Consider the following 20067-nt stretch of genomic DNA (forward strand, 5'->3'; position numbering starts at 1 on the left):
ATAATTATAAAGAAAGTTCGATGATTCAGTTTCTCTGTAATTATATAATTACATAGTTTCTCTGTAAATTACGTAATCAATACGCATTACTCGTTAAAATGAAGATATGAACAAAGATCAAGCACAGGTAGAAGATATGGGAAGATATCATAAAGAATCAAGTGATCTTGAAAGAAGTCTCATTAAGACTCAATGCCTTCAAGTTCGACAGGATTCGCTGGGTCGATGTGGAACCGAAATCTCGACTCGGGAGCACATTGCACGACGAGGCGAGCGTATCGAGCGCACGTTTGCTCGAACATGTAACGCATTCTGATACGGATACGAGTAAAACGTGGAGATACAAAACAGCGACCTATTAACCGGCAATCGTCGTCGTCTAGGCCGCGAAGTGGTACGATTCGGAATAGCCGGCCACGCCGAGAGCGTTGTCCTCTTTCGCGCGGGGTGCTCGCACGTACCTGCAGGCGGTCGTAAAGTCACCTGCCGCATACCTGCCTGCCTCGCTGCGGCCGCGAGCCGAAGACCGCAGGCGACCGCTCACCTCTCTCCCTCTCTCTTTCTCTCTCGCTCCTCTCTCTCTCCCCACGATGATCGGGAAAAAAACATTCGCTTTCACGAAAGTCCATGTCGCCGCTTCATAGGCCACTTCTTCATCGTCTACCCGGGCGCTCGATGCATCCCGCCGCGTATCGGGCTTGCGAGCGAGAGAGGACGTATACCGCACGCGAGGGACCTCTTCGGTGAAATCCGCGCGACTACCGGCCTTTGCGTTTCTTCCGCGAGGAAGTTGCATGTTGCAGAACGGGCACAGCTCTCGCGTTTCGAAACAGGTATTCGCCGGTCCGGAGTTCGGAGCGTCTTTTCTCAAGACACTCGGCGATTCGCGTCGAGTAAGACGCGGCCGCGAGAGTCGTTTAGCGAGATTTCCTTATGCATTCGCACACAGGTGTGCCCTTTCTTTTCCTACCGCGCGTGCGTCGTAAAAATACATCGTTGCCGGCCGGGCGGGTTGGCGTTTTGGAACTGCCGATTGAAGTCGCGCGGGGGACGAAAAAAGTAGACGAACCAGTCTCCGCTTAGGGGACCTCTCGCGTTTGTAATTCCTCTCGCCGCCGTCTGTTTCGCGGCGCGACGCTAAATGTGCCTTCTTAGGAGCTCCGGACAACGGAGCCGTCGGACGAAATTCTCGGCACGCGGCCCCATTGCACCGTTGTTCGCGCCGATTACCGGCCGGCGTTCGTGCTCGCTCGTTTTGCGAGAACCACGTTGAACCACGTACGACCTGGCCGCGTCTCCTGTCGAACAGTGTTCCCTCACGGTCGGCGAATCGCGATCGCCGTGTTAAACGGCTGAATTCGACACGGCCGCCGACCGGCGCCGATTTTCTATCATATCGATTTCACGCACTCGTGCGCGAACGCACGTCGGATTTCGCGGTCGCCAGACCGTTCATTAGCGTGAATTCCCTTATTTGTAGAGCAAACCGTGTGCCGTTTTTTCCTCGTTCCTCATCGCCGTCGCCGTCGCGAGTTTCACCTTTCCTCTCGTGGCGGAGCAAGCAAAACGTTGAATTCGCGCGGTGACGGTTCAGACGTGTCTCGTTTCACTCCTTCGTTTCCAAACGGATTAACGAGACGGGAGGAAAAAGACTGCGTCGAGCAACTTCGCGATAAGTATCCTTCGCAGGATAGCGCGAATGCGTCGATCTGATGATTTCTAATCGTCGGAGCGACGTCGGCGGCTTTTTACGGGCGTAGTGAATTTCCAAGCCGGGGCATGGCGTTAACGCGTTCACGCCCGGCGCGAATAGAAACGGGAGGGAAAAAGCGCCATCCTACTCTGTAATTTTATTGTCGACGCGAGAAACCAAAACGTACGCGCGCGCGCGCGCGCGTTTCCAGCGCCGCTCGTTCCAGCAACCCAGATCTCCGCGCGCGCGCGCGATGGAAATATACCGTTAAAACGCGCCACAGGCTCGCAGCCGTTACTCCTGTTCGACGAATCGTTGACTGGCAGGAATCTCCTCGGTTCCTCTCTTTCTGACACTCACGCGATCGGTTCGCCCGCGGATTGTTCCACACACACATACACACACATATAGTCCCGCGAGAAAGGATATCCGGAATTTCTACCTGTCTCCGCAGATATGTCCGTCGAGATACGTCCCGACAATCTCGGGTATGGCCGAAAGTTTCGCGAGATCCAGCCGATCGAATATTAGATAATCCACTCTCCCGTCAAAGAATAAAAAATTCAATCATTAAGATTAGTTCAATATCTTGTTCGTTAAATTTTCAGGTGTCTTTTAATGTAGCTTTCTAAATTCCTAAGTGTTGGGATTGGCACTGAAAAGCGAGTTTGGTTGAATCTACCTGGTGAACAGACAACCAAACGTGTTTTGCTTGGAGGAGGCAAAATCCCGAGTTCTGTTGAATCAACTCTGATTATTATGATCTAAAATTCGATTTCCTTTAATCAAAATATATGTCATAATATTCGATTTCCTTTAATCAAAATATATAAATGACTTTGTCCATTGTTAGGTGTATCCAATTACACGGTAAAAAGTTTTGTGTAAATAACAGTCCACTGAAATTTGTATTACTTTAACATGAGAATATGTTAACAAATACACTAGAGAAATGTATTCAATTGTATCAACAAATTCTTGTTTGGATAGGGGGGAATAAATATTTTGCTTATAAGAACCAAAGCAAAATGATAGCGTTCTTTCTTTTAATAATCGAGTTTTCTTGAACGGAGACGACACAATTTTTATTCAAACGCATAATATTTCGTTTAAGTACATGTTTCTACGAAGGAAATTTCAGTCAAATCAATGGAGATGCTAAATCTAAGGAAAACTTTTTCTCGCGATGACGCAAGCGACGAACAAGCGTCCCCTCCCCCCCCCCCGAAATGTCGGAGGAAAAATTTGGCATCGTTACCCACGGTAGCACGTGCTCCGGCGCGCACTCGCGAATTTCTGGCATCTTTACGCGCGTCCTTACGTCCGCGTATCCGCTAGCACGATCCTACGAGCGAAAGTACTTTTAGCGGCGAATTATCGGCGCACACGGCTCGCCGGTGGGAAGGAAGGATGGCATTCGGCGATTCCGGCGTCCGAACAGATTCGCTCGGTTCCCGTGCTACTACCCCGCTACCCGGGTTTTGCGGTTTAGCGAGGCGACCGCATGTCGGACACGTCTGATGAGATTACACCGCGAGATATCGGTGAGAAGCGGTAACTGACGTAACTGGAGTGAATTTCGTTTTCCTAAGCATTAATTCGCCCGTCGCACGTGACTCTCCGTCGGCTAGGACGGTCGTAATCGCCAATGGGATGTATTATTAATTCGTTTAGCATAGTCGGAACTTTCGCTCGTGCACACGCACACAAGAGCGCTCGGATGCCGCTTCGAATGCGAACTCGGTGCGCAATATTTTCGCGGAGACAAGTGTGCGCTCCTCCCTGCTCGATTATACCGAGTATCGACTCGGTGACCGAGTTCCTACGTTGTAATTCACACGGACAAAGCGCGCGCGAATCAAAGCCGGCCGTTATCGTTTACCGCGGAGTGATGGTCCGTGCGGCATGTCGGAGGCGTTTACGGCGCGATTATCGCCACTCGCGAGATATATCGTTGAAATGCGAATTGACGTAACTGGAGTAGCCTTCTTTTCTCTTCTCTCTGTGTGTGTGTGTGTGTGTGTGTGGGCTCTCTCTCTCTCTCTCTCCGACGATCGATCGCGAGAACTGCTGCCCACCTTGCTTCACCGATTCTACCGATTAGCAGATTGTCTCGCGTAGCTGTAAAACGAATTTTCGAACGAGGCGTGACACAGCAAATTACGCGTGCTGCAAATTGCAACCGTAATACGTTTCAACCGTGATTCAAATCGCCGGCTGGTACAGCTAATAGGCCTACGGGAACGCTGCGAGCTGTCAAAGGAGCTTAACGGTGCCTCTGAACTATTTTCTGGCCACGGTCCAATATCGATAAGTCTTGCAGGTTCGCGAAAGGAGCCAATAGCTCTCGCCATTTATTAAGAGTTTCTCGAGCGAGCTTTAATGGATCGCGAATGAGGACTCCATATAGAGATAAGAACTTATACGACACACATTAAGCCGCGAGAAGTAGACCCGCGCGAGAGGGACCCGAATGCACGCCTCGGTCGAGATTTATTAGTCGCATCGAGAGAATCGTCAGCGTGGGTAACGTCCAGGCTGTGAAAGATCGCTCTATGACGAAGTAGGAAAGTATAATATACGCGATGGAGAGGCGTACCGAGAGCTCGCCGCCGGCACTTTTCTCCCCGGGCTAATCGTTATGGAAAGTCCGCGGATAATATGGGACGTTGTGCGCCGCGGAATCTCGCAGGATCGGAGCCGCGCATCGTCGTCGTCGTTGTCGGCGACGTTGCTGAGGCGAGGAAAATAATACGAGCTGGGACACGGTACGAGCTTATCGCGGATCAAAATATATTCGGACATCCTTTTCGCGAGCGGGTTACCCTCGAGTGATATCCGTCCCCTGTGCATCGCTCGATTCGCGGGCGGCCGATAGGTGCGCACGATACGTCAAGTGAAAGATGTTCTTTCACAGTTGACGCGTCCTCCGATCGATGCGCACGGGAGAAAAGGAGTGAGATCGAAATGCCGAAGTCTCAACGCGTATCTAATTCTGGATATTCCTGTCTTGTGTTTCGATCTTGAAATATGAATATTCAAGTTTCAACGTAGAATATGTATACACATATGGTACAAATATTTTGCGTTTAAAAGCTAAACATTCGTACTTGAAGATCAAAACAATAAGAGTGCCCGCGTTAGGTACAGGCGTTGATGCTTTTGTTAGTCCTCGAGGGTAAACATTAGCTGTCTATATAATACAACTGAAATTTAATTAATTTAATTAATTCTTTTTGTCCCTGCATTTGGTTTTTAACTCCCGCGATTCTGGTGTAACATAATGGTCAGGTCTGGTATAAATTATAATATAAATAAGTTATTAAAAAGAATAATGTAAGCTAATTTCAGTTGTATTACGTGGACGGCTATTTCTTCTTTCCGTTTAGGAATAAAGATGTCGCGGGAGGAAGACTCGGGAAGACACCGCTGGAAGGCGGAAGTTTGCGTATCCGCGCGGATACGCTCTCCGGCCGGTCGACGGCGCGAATCTCTCGGATCGGCGCGACCGCTGAATTCACCGGCAGGACCTTTCCGCTTCGGATTCGATCGATCATTGAAAATCTCGCGGATGCAATATGGGACCGTCGCCGTCGTAGAATCTCGGTAGGATCGGTTCGGCACGTCGGCGACATTGCTGAAGAAAGGAGTGGTACACCCGTAGAGAGGATGGAAGAACGGTCGCGCTGCGCCAGTGTGAAGGAGATTGGCGAGACCTAACGGAGAGAAAGAGCTGGAACGAGAGGGAACGGGGGGGAAGGGAACGCGCGCGGACGCAAACGAGACGGACGCAGGTGGACGAGAGGGAGGGAGGAAGAGAGAAAGAGAGAGAGAGAAGGAGCGAGCGTGTGTGGGGAACGTGAGGGAGCGAGCGAGACGAAAAGAGGGACACGGACGCGAGACGGTGTTCGTAATCAAAGGGGCAATCCGCGCGGCCGCGGCGTGGAAGAAAGTCAGCCTACCGAGAGCGGCTCATCAGTCCGGCACGGTGCGGTGTCACGAATGCACGTCGAACCATCGATTTTCCGCGTGTCCACGCCACGTGATTCCGCCCCATACGCAAGTTATGCGTCCGTTCACCGGCACCGAGTGCAGCTCATCGGCCGAAACAACTCGACACCTCGATCGCTCGATCTTCCTCGTCGCGTACGCGCCAGACAGGGAGATCGCGATCTGTCGTGCCGATCGGGGATCCGCTTCTCGATAGGATCACGTGCGCACGCTACGGAGGATATCCTCCGAGATAATTCCACGCGGGGCACGCGGAACGCCGGCGAGGAGTGCGCGGAGGGATAAGAAGGGGGAATCGTGGATCTTCAGGATCGACCTGTACGAACCTGTGCAACGTGCTGGACCGTGGCCGAGGGTCGAGGGATTTTGCAATGCTCGCGAATGGCAGATGAATGGTATGTACCGGATGACGATAGTCTTGGGAATTGCGGAGAGACGCGAGAAAACATCTTGATAAGTCATCAAGGATATCACTATTTTCTCGTCTTCGGTCCTCCTTGTACTTTGCTCTTTGATATTTATGTGAGATTCGTTAATGGTAATAAGTCGATGCACTTGAAAGGAAATGCTAGGCATTGTAAAAGCAGGTGTTAGTAAATTTTGCGTGAACGATAACTACAGGAAGACACCGGAGTGGGGAAAAAAGAGAGAGACGCGTTGAAGAACTAAGTTAAATATCAACCGTGTTCTTTTAATGTCATGTTATATAAAACGTCGATTATATTAACGATATATTTAACAATTCGCGCGCGTTAAAATGTTATGAAATGTTATGTTATGTTCTGAGGTTGTTCGAACTAATAAGTATGACACGTGTCAAGCGGAATCAAAAGAATGTCCGTTTAATCCATTTAGCAACACTCTACGTACATTATACGGCTTCGGTGAGCGTCACAAAAATATCAAACTATATGCTGCTAAATATTTTCACTTTACGTGATAACCAATTAAAAAAATTTCTTAAAAAGCAACTATACTACGAGTTATTCGAAGAATCTCGAAATGAAAAAGAAAAGCAACAGTGCTTCGAGAATCTTCACATCGAAATAAAAAGTAGAGAAAGTCCATTTTATGTGAGAGGATGTTTCCATTAATTAAGAATATATTCCTCGTGCGAAACCAGTTTCAAGTTGTTTTCTTATCGAAGTCTGATTCGCCATCGAGGGTTCGCCGATGTGATTTTCTATACCCGCGAGGTACTCCCTCGTGCATAAATGATTATTCCCAATTCCGTGAAAGTTCCCGCGCGTACCTATCGCTTCGGGCAGGAAGCGTTCGTTGCAAAAGAAATTGTTATGCACGCGCAGAATCATCGTCCTGAACGCGATTATCTGTCCATCGAAGTTCCGACGTCGACGTAAGCGTCTCTTCAATAATTAACGTCAAGAAGGAATACCTTGAAGTAAAAATTATGATTTGCAACATTGTTGCTGGAAAATTCTCTGATAAAATGATATCACGATATTATTCGTTTAATCGGAAATTTTATGCGAACATTCTTCAAAAATATCTATAAATATATAAAATCTGAAATACAATAAATTTCCATTCGGCCATGCGCGAGCACCGTTTTTTGTTTTATGACCACTCTCTATCTCTCTTCCTCTATAGGAAAATTAAATTAGCTGTCCATACGATATACATATAAAATTTAATCACCCGACCTAGTTTTTGGTTTTTTAATTTTTGTGAGAACTAAAAACTAGATACGAGGACAAAAGAATCAGCTAAATCAATTAAATATCAATTATATATCATCTAAATATCAGTTATATCATATAAATATCATTTATATCATATGAACAGCTAATTTTTATCTGTGGAAGCGAATTTTTAGCTGTGAGAGTTAATTCTTTTTTCCTATATGGTAGCTTCAACGCATCATCCGCTCAGGATCGCTCGAATTTTCCTTTCCTGCATGCCTAAAAACCGCGCGAACTTTTCGGACGGCCCAATATCTGTGCCATCGGTGCATTGTCACGCGACATTCGGCAAACTCATTGAAAATCAGCACGAGACGTCCCCCATGAATAAAAGCCCGCTTGATCCTTTGGCGCTCATACATTTTTCCAGCGGCCTGAATCGTCTCTGTCCCCCCCGTAAATACACGCATTCTCATGCATATGATATAGTGACACGTAAATCGGCGCTCTATTGTGTCTTCGGTGCGTGCGGTGAGCACGCAGGTCACCGCGACGACGACGACGGCGACAATAACGACGACGAAATTGAATACCGTTTTTCCAGGACGGCTGGAACGCGGCTGGATTTCGATAATGAATGGAGCGCGTTGTCAAAATCCGCGGAGCGTGTCGGCGGCGAGCGGCCGTTGTTGCATAACGCGTTGTTGCGCGTCGCTTATGGCTGGGAAAATGCGGAATTCCGAAGGCGCGCAAGTCCCATTTAGCCGAGCGTGAGCATTTCCGCGCGTAACAGTCGCGAAGTAACGTTAATGGCCATCCGGTAGATTCGAGACGGCCCCTCTTCAGACGTGCAATTTATAACCCATTACGACATTCGGTCCCGTGCTTCCTCCCCCCCTCCTCCGGGCTTCTAATTACTTCGATTATCCGTTTAATATTAGTACGACGTGGCGGGCCGTGCGGCGGGACGTCGCACGCGAGCGCAATTCAGACGCTGGTACGACATTAACCCCGTCTCTGTCGCGGTGGCTCTCACGTGCTTTCCACCCATTATCCATCGAGGACTTTGCCCATGGGTGGCCATATAATGGCTGTACAGTTATATGCAAATGCTTTCCCACGCGCGCGCGCGCGCGCGGAATGTACTAATTAGAAAAAGAAAGCGCAACTCGCACTCCGCCCGTGCGTGTCCCTTTCATAAATTTACCTTTACGAGGTGTCGAGCGCGACATAATATTGCCTTATGGGACAGAGTGTGCCGTATATATATATATATGTGTGTGTGTGTGTGTATCGAGCGCGCAAGAGTTAAACGGAGCAGCGGATTAAACTGACGTCACCGCGAAGCCCGATTCGTTGGACGCGCGTTCGTTCGGAAATCGCGGCTCGGCCTCGCGATATTTTTACGAGGTTTCGGTGCCCATACACGGGACGGAGCAACACGGCGTATCGGGAGAATGTGGCGATCGGCCTGCGGCTACGAATTCCGTTACACGCACTTGTACGGCTCTCCTCGGATCTCCCTACGCGCTGCCCACGACGGACGAAATTTTTCTGTTCCATCTGCCGCGCGATCTCCGACGGCTGATCGAACGGCTCTCGAATCGCGGCCCACCGACGACGGCGGAAATATCGATCGGATGTGCGCGACGTACTTCCTCCTTTTGGCACGGTGTGAAAAAACGTAACGGTGCGCGCTGTCGTACGGTGAAAAAAAGGATTCGGCGACAACTACTCAAGTCTGGTGAATGTCCGCCGACCGAATATTTGATCACTGCGACCGATAATAAAACAATTCAATTCCGTACACTAAATATATAATATACGGAATTATAGTACCGTATGTATACAGTATGCGGAACTAAATTATTTGGTTATAGTAAACAGATGTTAGGTCGGCAAATATTCACGAAATGTTGATACTTGTTACCAGATCCCCTTCAAATCAGTGTAGCTGTTAAAGTCTCGCGCGGACGATATGACGTGATAAAAAGAATGATCATTGAAACCTCATTCGGAATACACAATTGTACTATCGAATATTCTAATGTGGAAAAAAAGAAATAAAAATACAAAACAAAGAGTTTTAAAATAATTGTGCGAGAAATGGAACGGCATGATATTTCGTTAAATGCACACGCAACGACGCGGGGAACAGCGCAACGCTTCGCGATCGTGAGAGTTCGACGAGCATGTATTTCATAAAAGTCAGTAAACTCGCGCTCTTTCCACGGGGTAACTAATTTTAGATTTACAACGTAACGCAGCAACTCATCGTTGCACTTGATTAGTTTGTCGGCCACTCTCCCGGTACTTTCCTCGGGAATCTCGCACGATTATTTCCAAGCTTCGCTACAAATACTGTTATGCAAAACAGGTATGTATTTTTTTTTACAGTGGACAATTTATATCGGCGCCTCTCGAATTCCCGTTCGGTCGAGCGGAGTCGCAAAGCGGAGCCGAGCGAAGCCGTGTTCGTAAATACACACGTGACGAATATTCGCATCCGGTATCGCCGTATCGTTTTTATCGCACGTTACACGCAGAAGGATTCTCTTTGTGCGAAAAGATTTGATATCGCCGAGGAGGAGAAGGAGGAGGATGGCTCGGTATCTAAAGTACATCTTAAATACGACGATAAGTCTGAGGGAACCTTCGCGATCAGCTGATTGCTCGACAGTGACCCCGGGTCAATCTACTTTCTACTTCTCACATTCTGGCGAGATCAGAGGTGATGTAGCGAGACGGGAGGCTGCGATGCCTTCGAGTGGAAGCGGACATACTTTCACGCGACGGACGGTATACATATCGTTAAAATTATCGAGATGCTGATGAGTGAAAACGGGACGGAGGCGGCGCGCGTTGTTCACCTGCCCGCGGAGAGAAAAATAAGCGGGGAGATTTATCGGCCGGGATACGCTCTCGCGAGGAGAGTATGTCCTCGCACGAAAGAATGTTTATGACGACTCGGGAGGGGAGCGGGGCCGCGAGGGATTCAACTTTGCAATTTGCCATGTGTGTGTGTGTGTGTGTGTCGCGCGCTCAATACCCGATAAATCTCGCGGCGGTGTGCGATGAAAACAACCGACGTGAGGGAACATTCGGCTTGAAAGTCTCCCGCAAGACTTTCAAGCGTACATTCTTATACTTTGTAATACGCGAAGTAATTCTCCGGAACCTGACGGGAGTGCCTCGGAAATAGTTCGGAAACTTACCCGGAGATGGGATCGAGCGTCTATATTGTTTTAATTGCTCGTAACATCGATGCGATTATAATTTCCGAAACACCTGCCGCGCCGAAGGTTAACGAGGAGCGAGGCGGAGCGAAGGTCATCTGTCGCGGCGAAACAAATGTCAAGCATAACAAAATACTACGCGCGGTAGTTGACGTTAGGTCGAGTCCGCACGAACGTCCTCGCGTCACAGTGTAATTCGTAACGACTCGTGTGCTCGGCTGTTTTGCTTGTAATCCGCGAGCATGTACAATCCGTTATCTATGTGTAATAATATAAACGGCGAAACGAGCGGGTACGACGCGGGGAGAACATGAAAGTTCCGCGTTAAGTTGGTCACGCGACTGCACGGTGTGTGGTTAAGATCGCTTAATGGTCGTCCGCGATCCTCGGCGCAATGTGACACGATTCGTCGGCATCTGTCCGTCGATCGTCGGTCCCGCGTCGCGGGCAAATGAATACGACTGGAAACTAGGCGCCGTGGAGAAGAAATAGCATGTTCTTTTAGCTGAACTACACTGCAAGTCGAAGTGTGTAATTTTACACGTAGTCACTTTTCACGCATTTGCACTACGTGCGTTAATACTAAAATCTTGTACGCATAAGTGTGTGAAAATTACACGTTTGGATTTGTCGTGTAATTTTTACACACTTATGTGTGTGAAATTGTAATTTTTATACTTATGTGTACATTAGTTATACATTAGTCCTTTTTATAGTTTTTTGCTGGTTTATTCCGAAGGATAAAGTCAGGAACAGAGTAAAAACCGGAATTTATCATGGTTTTTCCACCTGCCGGAATTTTCCGGTCAATCCTGAACGTAGTAAATTCCCTCGCGCACATACACACACACAAACACGTCCCATTTGCCCTTTGCGGTAATTTGTAACGACCCGACGAGTGCGCCGGTCACATCGAGCGTCTCGTTGACTTCCGCATTAGCATTGACACACCGCACGGAAATATTTACGGTGCGAATTAATCGGGGTTCTCTCATGCACGGGGAGACCCCGACGAGAGAGACCTGCTCCCCGATTACGCCACGGTGCGCCAATCGTCTACAAACGATTTGACCTGTTTCCAGGGAGTGGCTAACATTCCGGAGCATAAAGATCAACGAGCTTGCCATGAATTAAGAGCGACTCGGAAAATGGACGTCGCCAAGGGCACAACGGAGGAGTTCGTGACGGTGGTCAGCGTCGGCAGTCAACCGGCGCCGGAGAATTTCGTGACCGTTCTGTCGATCGGCAATGGCAGGAAGGAAGACGAGGACTCGTCGAGCAAGAGCCTGGCGAACGGCGTGGACGGACACCTCGAGGAGGAAGTCGAGGTGTTCAGGTTGCCCGGTGAACGTCTAGGCTTCGGTCTCAAGTTCGAGGGCGGCAACAAAACGTCCGAGAGGGTCAGGAGATTGTTCGTGCAGAGCTGCGCCGAGCAGAGTCCCGCCAGCAGGGCGAAGTGCTCGTGGGGCACCTTGGGCGAGGGAGACGAGGTACCGAGAGAGAGAGAGACTCCGATACGCGGATGTATTCCGGAAGCCACTGCTATCTCTCACGCGCTTTCGATTTTCCCCCATTTCCTCGATCCACACATTTATTTATTACTCAAATCTCTTTACTCCACCGGGATCCGCGAGACGAAGGCGCGTGCGAGCGACGCTGCTGCCCTGTAAATCTTACTTCTCCCGCGTTAACACACTTCTTCGGTGCTTTCGCTGAAACATTTTGTGCTGTAATGCGCGTGATAAATTCAAGAAAGTAGCGTCCATGAACATGTATGATTCCATTAATCCTAACGGTACGTGAAATCCCGGCGCGTCGTACGTGTCGCTTTCATTACGGAACCGACAGGTCTCATCTCGCGGCGGATAAAGATCACAATGGCCGGAGCGTTGGGCGCCTAACTGGTGTTTCAATGTCGGTATAATGAATGACGCGCAATTATTTGCACGCTCCGAGCCGCAACGCTCGCTCTTGCATCTGCGTGGCGTAATTTCCAGCGACTTGAATGCGCCCGGAGAGAGAGAGAGAGAGAGAGACGATAGAAATTCTCCAGCCGCCCGGCTGAATTCAGTACACGACCGACGGTGTCTGCTGCGTCCTGATATTTACGCCGGGGAAAAATCGGCTGCGGATTCCGCGCGCTTATCGCCGCGAATCAAGGTCGCGAATTGTGGGACGTCCCCGCGCGTGTCGCATTTTGTTTTCTTTTTCGCGGGCCGCACGAAGCGACGAAACGCGACGCCGGGGAGGCGTACACACTCTCTTTTTCGGGTCGCACGCTGTACCGGCGCAGCCGCCTCGCCGTCTATGATTTTCAAGACCCACTTCCTGCGTTATGATTCCCAAGAGAGGTTCCCTCTCACCTCTCACGCCGCTTGTTTACTCGCGTCGCGAATCGTCGTAATAAGCCTGACGCGCGGCTTCCTCCGACGCGCGATAATCGACGTTGCGTCTCTTCCAGGTGCTCTCGATCGACGGTATACCGGTGACACACATGACCCGGTTGGACTGCGTGAGGAGACTGAAGGAGTCGCAGCTGGTCATCAGACTGATAGTGAGATGCCGCGGCGCCCTCAGGCCGGAAGTGGTGAGCGCCGAGAGGAAAATGTCGACGGAGAAGAGCAAGGTGCCGCCGGAATTACCGGCGGCGCCTCCGCCTGTGCCGCCGAGGAAACTGAGACAGCCGCGAGGATCAGCGGACGGCGAGGCGAATCCCAGCCCCGTGAAGAAATCGTGGGACAGCTCGAGGTCGCAAAACTCGTCGGTGAACGGATCGCAGAATAGTTCGCCGGCTTCGCAAGCCGGGCTGCATTGCGTGGTGAAGACCAGCTCGTACGAGAGCTGCGAGTCTTCGCCGAGGAGCGGCAACGGCTCGAATCAGGAGAGCCCGAAGGACCGCTCGCCGGAGCTCTCGAAATCGAAGCAGGTAACGATATCGGCACGGAGAGGGTAAATTCGCGGAATGTTTCAGAGATTCATCGGATTCGAATGGACTGAAGGGGGATTATTTTTCACCTTCAATCTCTCCACGCCGCGAAAGTCTGAAAAGTGACGATTTGCTTTTCTTCTTCAGGAACCGCCGGAAGCGATGGTTTATCTGGACGCGAGATCGCAGTGCGGCTCGACGCACGGCAGCACGTCGGACGACACCGGCAGCTCCATGTCCACCGTGGTCGACAGATTCTCGACGTCCGATCGCGTCTCGACCATCTCCACGGCGTCCTCGGCGTCCACCGCGTCCGAACAGCCGGGCGAATTCTCAGGTATCGATCGAGACTTGGAACGATCGTCCGATCGAGATGTATTGCTGTCGCGAGCGATTTGTCCGCTCGAGCATCTCGAGCGGGACTTCTCCGCGAACCCGCCCGACTACCTGCTCCGTCGTCTCGCCAGTTCGGAGGCGGTGACGCACGTGGAGTCGCGGGGCGAAGTCGAGAGGGTCACGGCGGTGGTCGCGCCGAACACGGTGCTGATCGAGGAAACGATCACCCTTCAGCCGCCCCTCAGCTTCCAGGACGCCCCGCTGAGTTACGGACACGAGCCTCGGCCGGATCTCTTCTACACGGCCGACCTCGCCGCCGACTCGACCACGCACTTCAGGCCGATCAAGGACGACGTGGAACTCGTGGAGCGCGTCAACGAGGAGGAATTCCACGAGGCGACCGGCACGGAGACGTGCGAGAAGAGCAATGGCGACAGACTGTCGTCGTCCTCGTCCTCCTCGTCGTCGCCGCCGCCGTTGCCGGCCAGAAATCACGTTAACAGGATCTGCGTGAACCAGCCGACGAGCGAACTCGCGAGCGAGACGCGTACGTCGCGAGTCTCCGCGACGGTCTCGCCCGAGAGGGAACCTCCGGACGCGCCTCTGTTACCGCCGAAGCCGTTGCCGAGGAAGGATGTTAAGGCCAGACGGAAGAGGCCACCCCCGCCACCGCCACCGCCGACCATAGCACCGCGAAGAGAGGCCAAGCCCTCGGCCGAGTCGAATCAGGCGACGGAGGGAGAAAACGGGGATCTTTCGCAGGCCGAAAACGCCGAGTACGTTCAACCGGGGTCGTGTAACTCGTCTTCGCCGAGCAGAAATAACGTTCATGACGAGAAATATCAAGGGAACGTGGAAAGTACATGCGAGAACTTCGAAGCCGCGGTGAAGAGCGTCGATAGCGAGACAGGTGTCGCAGCCTCGGGAGAAGACACGCAAACGAACAAGGTTTTCGAAATTATCGAGATCAGAATAGCCAAAGGTCTGCAGTCCAGCCAGAAGGAGGAAGTCGCGAAGGACGAATCGGGCAGCGCGTCCGAAGCGGTGAACACTTGCGAACGAACGACCGCCGCGGAGCAAAGCGAAGTTAAAGACGAGGTAATTGGCAAACAAGAGCAGTCTGCGAGTGATTCGAGCAGAATTCCGACGGAGCGTCAAAATTCGAATGTAGAAGCGGGTGAAAAACGTACCGACGAGAACGACGAGAAAGAAAAATACGTCGACCCCGAAAGAAACTACGGGGAGAAAACTAGAGCGAATACCCGAGATATTTTTAAAGAAGGATTTCCATCCGGCGGAGAGGTCGATAACCCGGTGCTGCGGGAGAACGAGGACGACGAAACCTACCAATCGCTGGACGAGGTGAATGACGACATGAGAACTCCGGAGGTGAATCGAATGCTGGAGGATGAGGAGATTATGGACGAGGAGGAAGACACAACCGACGAGAGCGAGGATGGCGATTATTATTGGCAGAGCAATCTGGCTACCATCGGCGAGGAGGAGGAAACCAACTCTTTGGAATATGTGAACGCGTGAGTTTATAATTATATACTCGGCACGTCGAAATATGCGGAGAAAGAAGTGAAAAGTAATCGGGAGCAAGTTTAAACTAGGTTTTAGAAGTATCAAGGTGGAAAGAAAATTGCTTATTTATTTATTTATACGGAAATATCCACGAATAGGATGTGTGTACATATATATATATATACACAAATGTACATACAAAAAAACTGTTATAAAAATATTATATTAAAATTATAAGATAAATAGCGGATCGCGTTATCTTGACATTTCCTCATCGAATAAATGATGTTAAGATCAGTCACTTTTGATTACCTTAAATATTTGGCAAACAAATTACAAACACACTTTGCAGACGAGAGAAAATTACATAAATATTAATATACATTTCAATACGTGGCGATTACAGTATCCTACTGTACAACTGTACAGAATGGTTACGCTTAGCTTGAATGAAGTATACGATTAGTTGCGAAATGAGTCGCTAGAAATTGTCTTGGGAAATGGATTGATATAGAACTTGCTAATGTGGCGCACGCGTAAATGAACTTTGCAAAGAAATTAATTCGCTTTCTTTATGGATATGGGTCACCTGCCCCGCGTGCGGCATATGTAGAAAAGGTTAATTGACCGTTCTAAGAATAGGAAAGAGGGCTGTCGATTATACTGGGAATCGAAACAGCCGGTCGTTCGATTCGACCGTCCCACGGAGGTGAACGCCTCCATGCAAATGCTCGACATTTGCTTATTGCTTCGAGAAGCAATCTCTCCTTCTTTGCATGACGTTGCAATCGTCTCTTCTAAACTATTCGAACAACGGTCGCTGTTTATCAGATCCGGTAACGGAGAGCTCGGCGTGTTGAAATTCAACGTTCACACTTTAACGAGCCGATATTACATTCATCGTCGAATTTCGGATTTCTCACTTTTAATATCGTTACGGAGAGATGCGGGCGATAAGCACGTAGAGAACGGTAAGCAGTCGGAGAAAATGATTTTCTCTCATCTGTTACAGCAACACGGACGCGGATGATTCCAGTGAGTCGCCGGTGGTGCCGGAAGAGTCGCCTCTTACAATCAAGAAAGAAACATTCGTTAAAACCGGTGAGCCCGTTTAGTTTACACTAATTAACGTCAAAACGGCGACTTAAGCTGAATGAAGCGCAATTTATCCAATTAAAGCAGGAATGCGAGGTCAGCGCGGAACGATTAGAGAAAGAGAGAGAGAGAGAGATAGAGCTCCGCGTTCGCTAATCAGCGGAACGCAGCAACAAATCAGACATTTGTGTCGATTAAAGCGGACGCTGCGCAAAAAAGTTAGCGCCGTCGCTAGCTCGAATCGCGGCGACCTTGAGCGATTAATCGATCGGATTCTACCTCGATCGGTGGAAGACCGCCCGCGTTTTTGCACCGCCGATCGAAGGCGCCGATTGGAGACCGATTGGGAAATCGACGGCCGCGCGACGAAGAAGCGGGGAGGAAAAGAAGGTGACATTTTTAAAACCACCCACCGGATGCACACACCCGGAGGACACCCGGTATACACGCCCACGCTACCGTGGCGCGCCGCGTCGAGTAAAGGTTACGCATTAATCACCTTGCGTTACGCGCCCATACAGTTCTCCGGTTTCGCGCGCGGGTACCTACATTCAAAACGGAGGCAGGTCGAATCGAGACAAAGGCGTGTAGCGGCGCGCCTTCTCCTCCTCGACTCGGGAGAAATTCTTATTCACCGGCCAGTGCATACCAGTATTTTCGCGCGGATGACTCGACGTTCGCGTTTCCTCCTCGCGGCCTCACTTCGCGCGCGCGCGCGTAACACTTGGCGGACATGCGGCCCGATGCATGCGCGACGCAAAGCACGCCGCCGCGCACAAAGAAGACGAGGGGAATCGCGCCTCGTCTTTCGGAGTTGCGTCTGTGTTGTCGGGGTTCGTGGCCCCTCGCAATTTACCTCCTCCTCCGATCGCCGCCACGTCGGAAAACGTCTCCGTAATTTTCCGTCGGCATTGGAGGAGCACTTATCCTCAATAAGACACGCGTAAAGTACACGCTTTCCGCGCAGGAGAAAAGGGACGCGTTATCCCACGCTCGCGCGAGCTCAGGGCAAAAATAACCGCCGATGTGGATCGCCATGTGATCGATCGGACGTAAACGTGTCGACTAATCCCGTCGCGCGCGCCGGAAATCGAACCGCGCGAGAGCGATAATTCGCGCTCCTCTACGCGCCCTACGGAGAGAATGTGTTAGCAGGAGCTACGATACGACCCACGCGATCTCGCTCGGTCTTTCCCGCGCGCGTTCCTCTCTTTTTTCCTTTTTTACACGGGGGATAGCGGATGCACACAGCCGGGGAAGGTTCCGGGGGCAGGGATAAACAAAGCGACGCTAATGGAAGGAATTAGCGTAGACTAATAAGGATACCATAATGAGACGTTTGTACAATAATTAATTCGCGCGGTATTTTTCCGAGACGTATCGATCACGTCGAGCACCGTAACGTTAGAAGCGGCGTGTAATTTTCTAATGACGAGTCTTCACTTCCCCCAGCGCGATGTCGACATTGTTTTTATCCGCGTCCTTCTATCTCTCTCTCTCTCTCCCTCTCCCTATTTGCAACGCGAGCGGCGCGATTCCCGAAGCGAATCGCGCGATAAGGAGTGGATCGGTGGATCTCTTACCGGAGATCAGTGACTTTGCCGGACGCTTTGTAAAGCGGGAAATAAGGAAATTCCATCGGCACGGTCTCTGATCGGCGCCGCGTGCTCCGCTCGCTCGATTCCCAAGCCGCTAGGATGTGGGTGTGAGAGCAAAACCGTTAAGAATAATTCGAGAATCGCGGCTTCACCAGTGATCGGCGCGATGCTCGCGCGCGGGCGCGTCTCCTCGCCGGCGCTAACGAACAGTCGAAGCCGCCGGAGAAATAGAGAAAGAGAGAAAGAAAGAGAGAGGGAGAGAGAGAGAGAGAAAGGTTCATATTAAATGCGAAATTTTACGGTCAGGCGCCTCTCGCTGCGCGCGCGTTTCAACCGATCGTTTTTCCAACGCACCGACGTTTCATTCCTCAACCCTGTTAAATATGGAGTCGTAAAAATTCTCACGGCATCCATTGCACCCACCGTCTCGACGCGAGGAGAGTCTGGCCACTTCGGGAACACGTTGCGTCATTTGCGTCGCGCCTTCGAGCTCCTTTCATCTCGAGCTCTCGAGTCTGCGAGAACGCGAACGGAGCTTTCGGAGGTGATAATAATAATAATAATAATAATACGTCGCAGAGTCGCGCGTCAACAAATAAACGATCGAAGAGAAGAAGCTCATAAATTAGCTCGTGAGATTAGTTCGCTTTAAACACGAATCTCCCTCTCGGAGATCTGCGAAGGTGCGAAGGCCGGCGCGATCAGAACGCTAATGATATAATACGCGACACGCTTCATTTGAATAACGTGTCGTCGCACGATCGTCAGGGAACGAGACGGGGGAAGGGGGCCGCGTCGGGTTCCCAATTACCGTCGCTCTCGGCGATTCCCTAAGTCCTCCGTTAATTACCGCGTATCTCACATTGTTTCCTGACGCATTTACGATCGATTCGGCGCCGTCGACGGCTCACGCAGCCGTTATAAACGCGAACGCGACCAGGCTCCGGCGAACCTTTACTAGTCACAACAATATGGCGGTCCCGAACGGCAGTCCTCCGTCGAAGTTCTTCCAGTGGCTGACCGCGCTCAAGGTCCCCCGTTCCCCTTTAATCGCCTTCCTTTTCGAGATCTTTCACTTGGTTCCAATCGAAGAGACGGCGATCTCTGACGCATACTTACGTACTGACGCGTGTTGCACGCGCGATCGTAGAAGAGACGGCATTCCAGCGCGCCGCCGGCCGGCACGAGTCCTGCGCTTACTAGTATACTGACCCAAAGATAACAAACGTCGTCCCTCGATCGGCCGACACTTATACAAATCTATTGCTAGATCAGGCACCGATCATTCTCTCTCTCTCCTTCTCTCTTTTGCTCTTTCCCTCCTCTCGAGACACCGCTCTCTTCGCGTCTCTTCGAGGCCGGAGAGTCCCGCCTCGCTCGGCGTGGACGTTTTATTTCGTGTGTTATCGCTTTGTAGCTCGTTATTCGCCACGGAATAGCTTACCGAGTCGGTATTCTCTGGGAACAACACGGAGATGTGTACATGTCCCTCGTGATTTCGAGAGATTGATCAAACGGCCGGCCGGTGAATCGACGAAGGAGGATGACGCGATTCTACCAGGTGGGTCCATTTTGCGAGTTTACGTCGCCCCGAGCGTCGAAAGATGAAAAGTGGCGATCGTTAACGTAACGCGCCACTGTACGACCGCTAATTCTTGATCCTCCGCTGAACCATCGATCTTCCGCGCGACGTGGAGCGGCGGACTCGCTCGTTAATGTTACGTAATTGCGCGATCCGAAGATACACAGACGAAAAGCACATTCCATAATTCCAGTCGAACTATGCGGCTATCAGCGTGCGAGCGGCTGTTAAGGGGCTTCGACCTTTCCCAGGCGATCCGACCCGCCCGTTTCAATTTGCGATTGCGAAGGGCGACGATTAGTCTTGACCTCCCGAGACGAGCTCCCCGTGTCCGGGTAATTAGTTGAATAATCGATTCCCGGTGGTTTTCCATTAAATATCGATACGCACAGAATTTCCCCAGGCGGTCTCCATTTTATC

The 20067-nt window shown here is 50.7% G+C and overlaps 2 protein-coding genes across 2 annotated transcripts in view; both read left to right on the plus strand.

Annotated features, from left to right (window-relative positions):
* The first annotated feature begins 5794 nt into the window (after positions 1-5794).
* On the plus strand, positions 5795-15026 carry LOC106745566 (formin-like protein 7). Its single transcript, XM_014621266.1, has 5 exons — positions 5795-6099; positions 11666-12073; positions 13045-13509; positions 13657-14943; positions 14985-15026. Exons 1-5 carry the CDS (start codon positions 6097-6099, stop codon positions 15024-15026), a joined length of 2205 nt encoding a protein of 734 aa, XP_014476752.1. The 5' UTR covers positions 5795-6096.
* LOC106745577 overlaps positions 14348-20067 on the plus strand; it is a 36196-nt gene continuing 30476 nt past the window's right edge. Inside the window, exons 1-2 of the mRNA XM_014621276.1 lie at positions 14348-15380; positions 16385-16473. Of these exons, the coding sequence (XP_014476762.1) occupies positions 15220-15380; positions 16385-16473 (250 nt within the window). The 5' untranslated portion in view covers positions 14348-15219. The remainder of the gene's footprint in view (positions 15381-16384; positions 16474-20067) is intronic.

Source organism: Dinoponera quadriceps, unplaced genomic scaffold (genome assembly GCF_001313825.1).
Source record: "Dinoponera quadriceps isolate SergipeBrazil2010 unplaced genomic scaffold, ASM131382v1 scaffold1476, whole genome shotgun sequence".
Classification (NCBI taxonomy): domain Eukaryota; kingdom Metazoa; phylum Arthropoda; class Insecta; order Hymenoptera; family Formicidae; genus Dinoponera; species Dinoponera quadriceps.

Bases quoted from the DNA above. Each gene is read 5' to 3' on its own strand.
- LOC106745566 (XM_014621266.1), top strand. The intron at 13,510-13,656 runs GTAACGATATCG...TTTCTTCTTCAG, and splicing joins AGCTCTCGAAATCGAAGCAG to GAACCGCCGGAAGCGATGGT. The intron at 14,944-14,984 runs GTAATTGGCAAA...TGATTCGAGCAG, and splicing joins AAAGCGAAGTTAAAGACGAG to AATTCCGACGGAGCGTCAAA.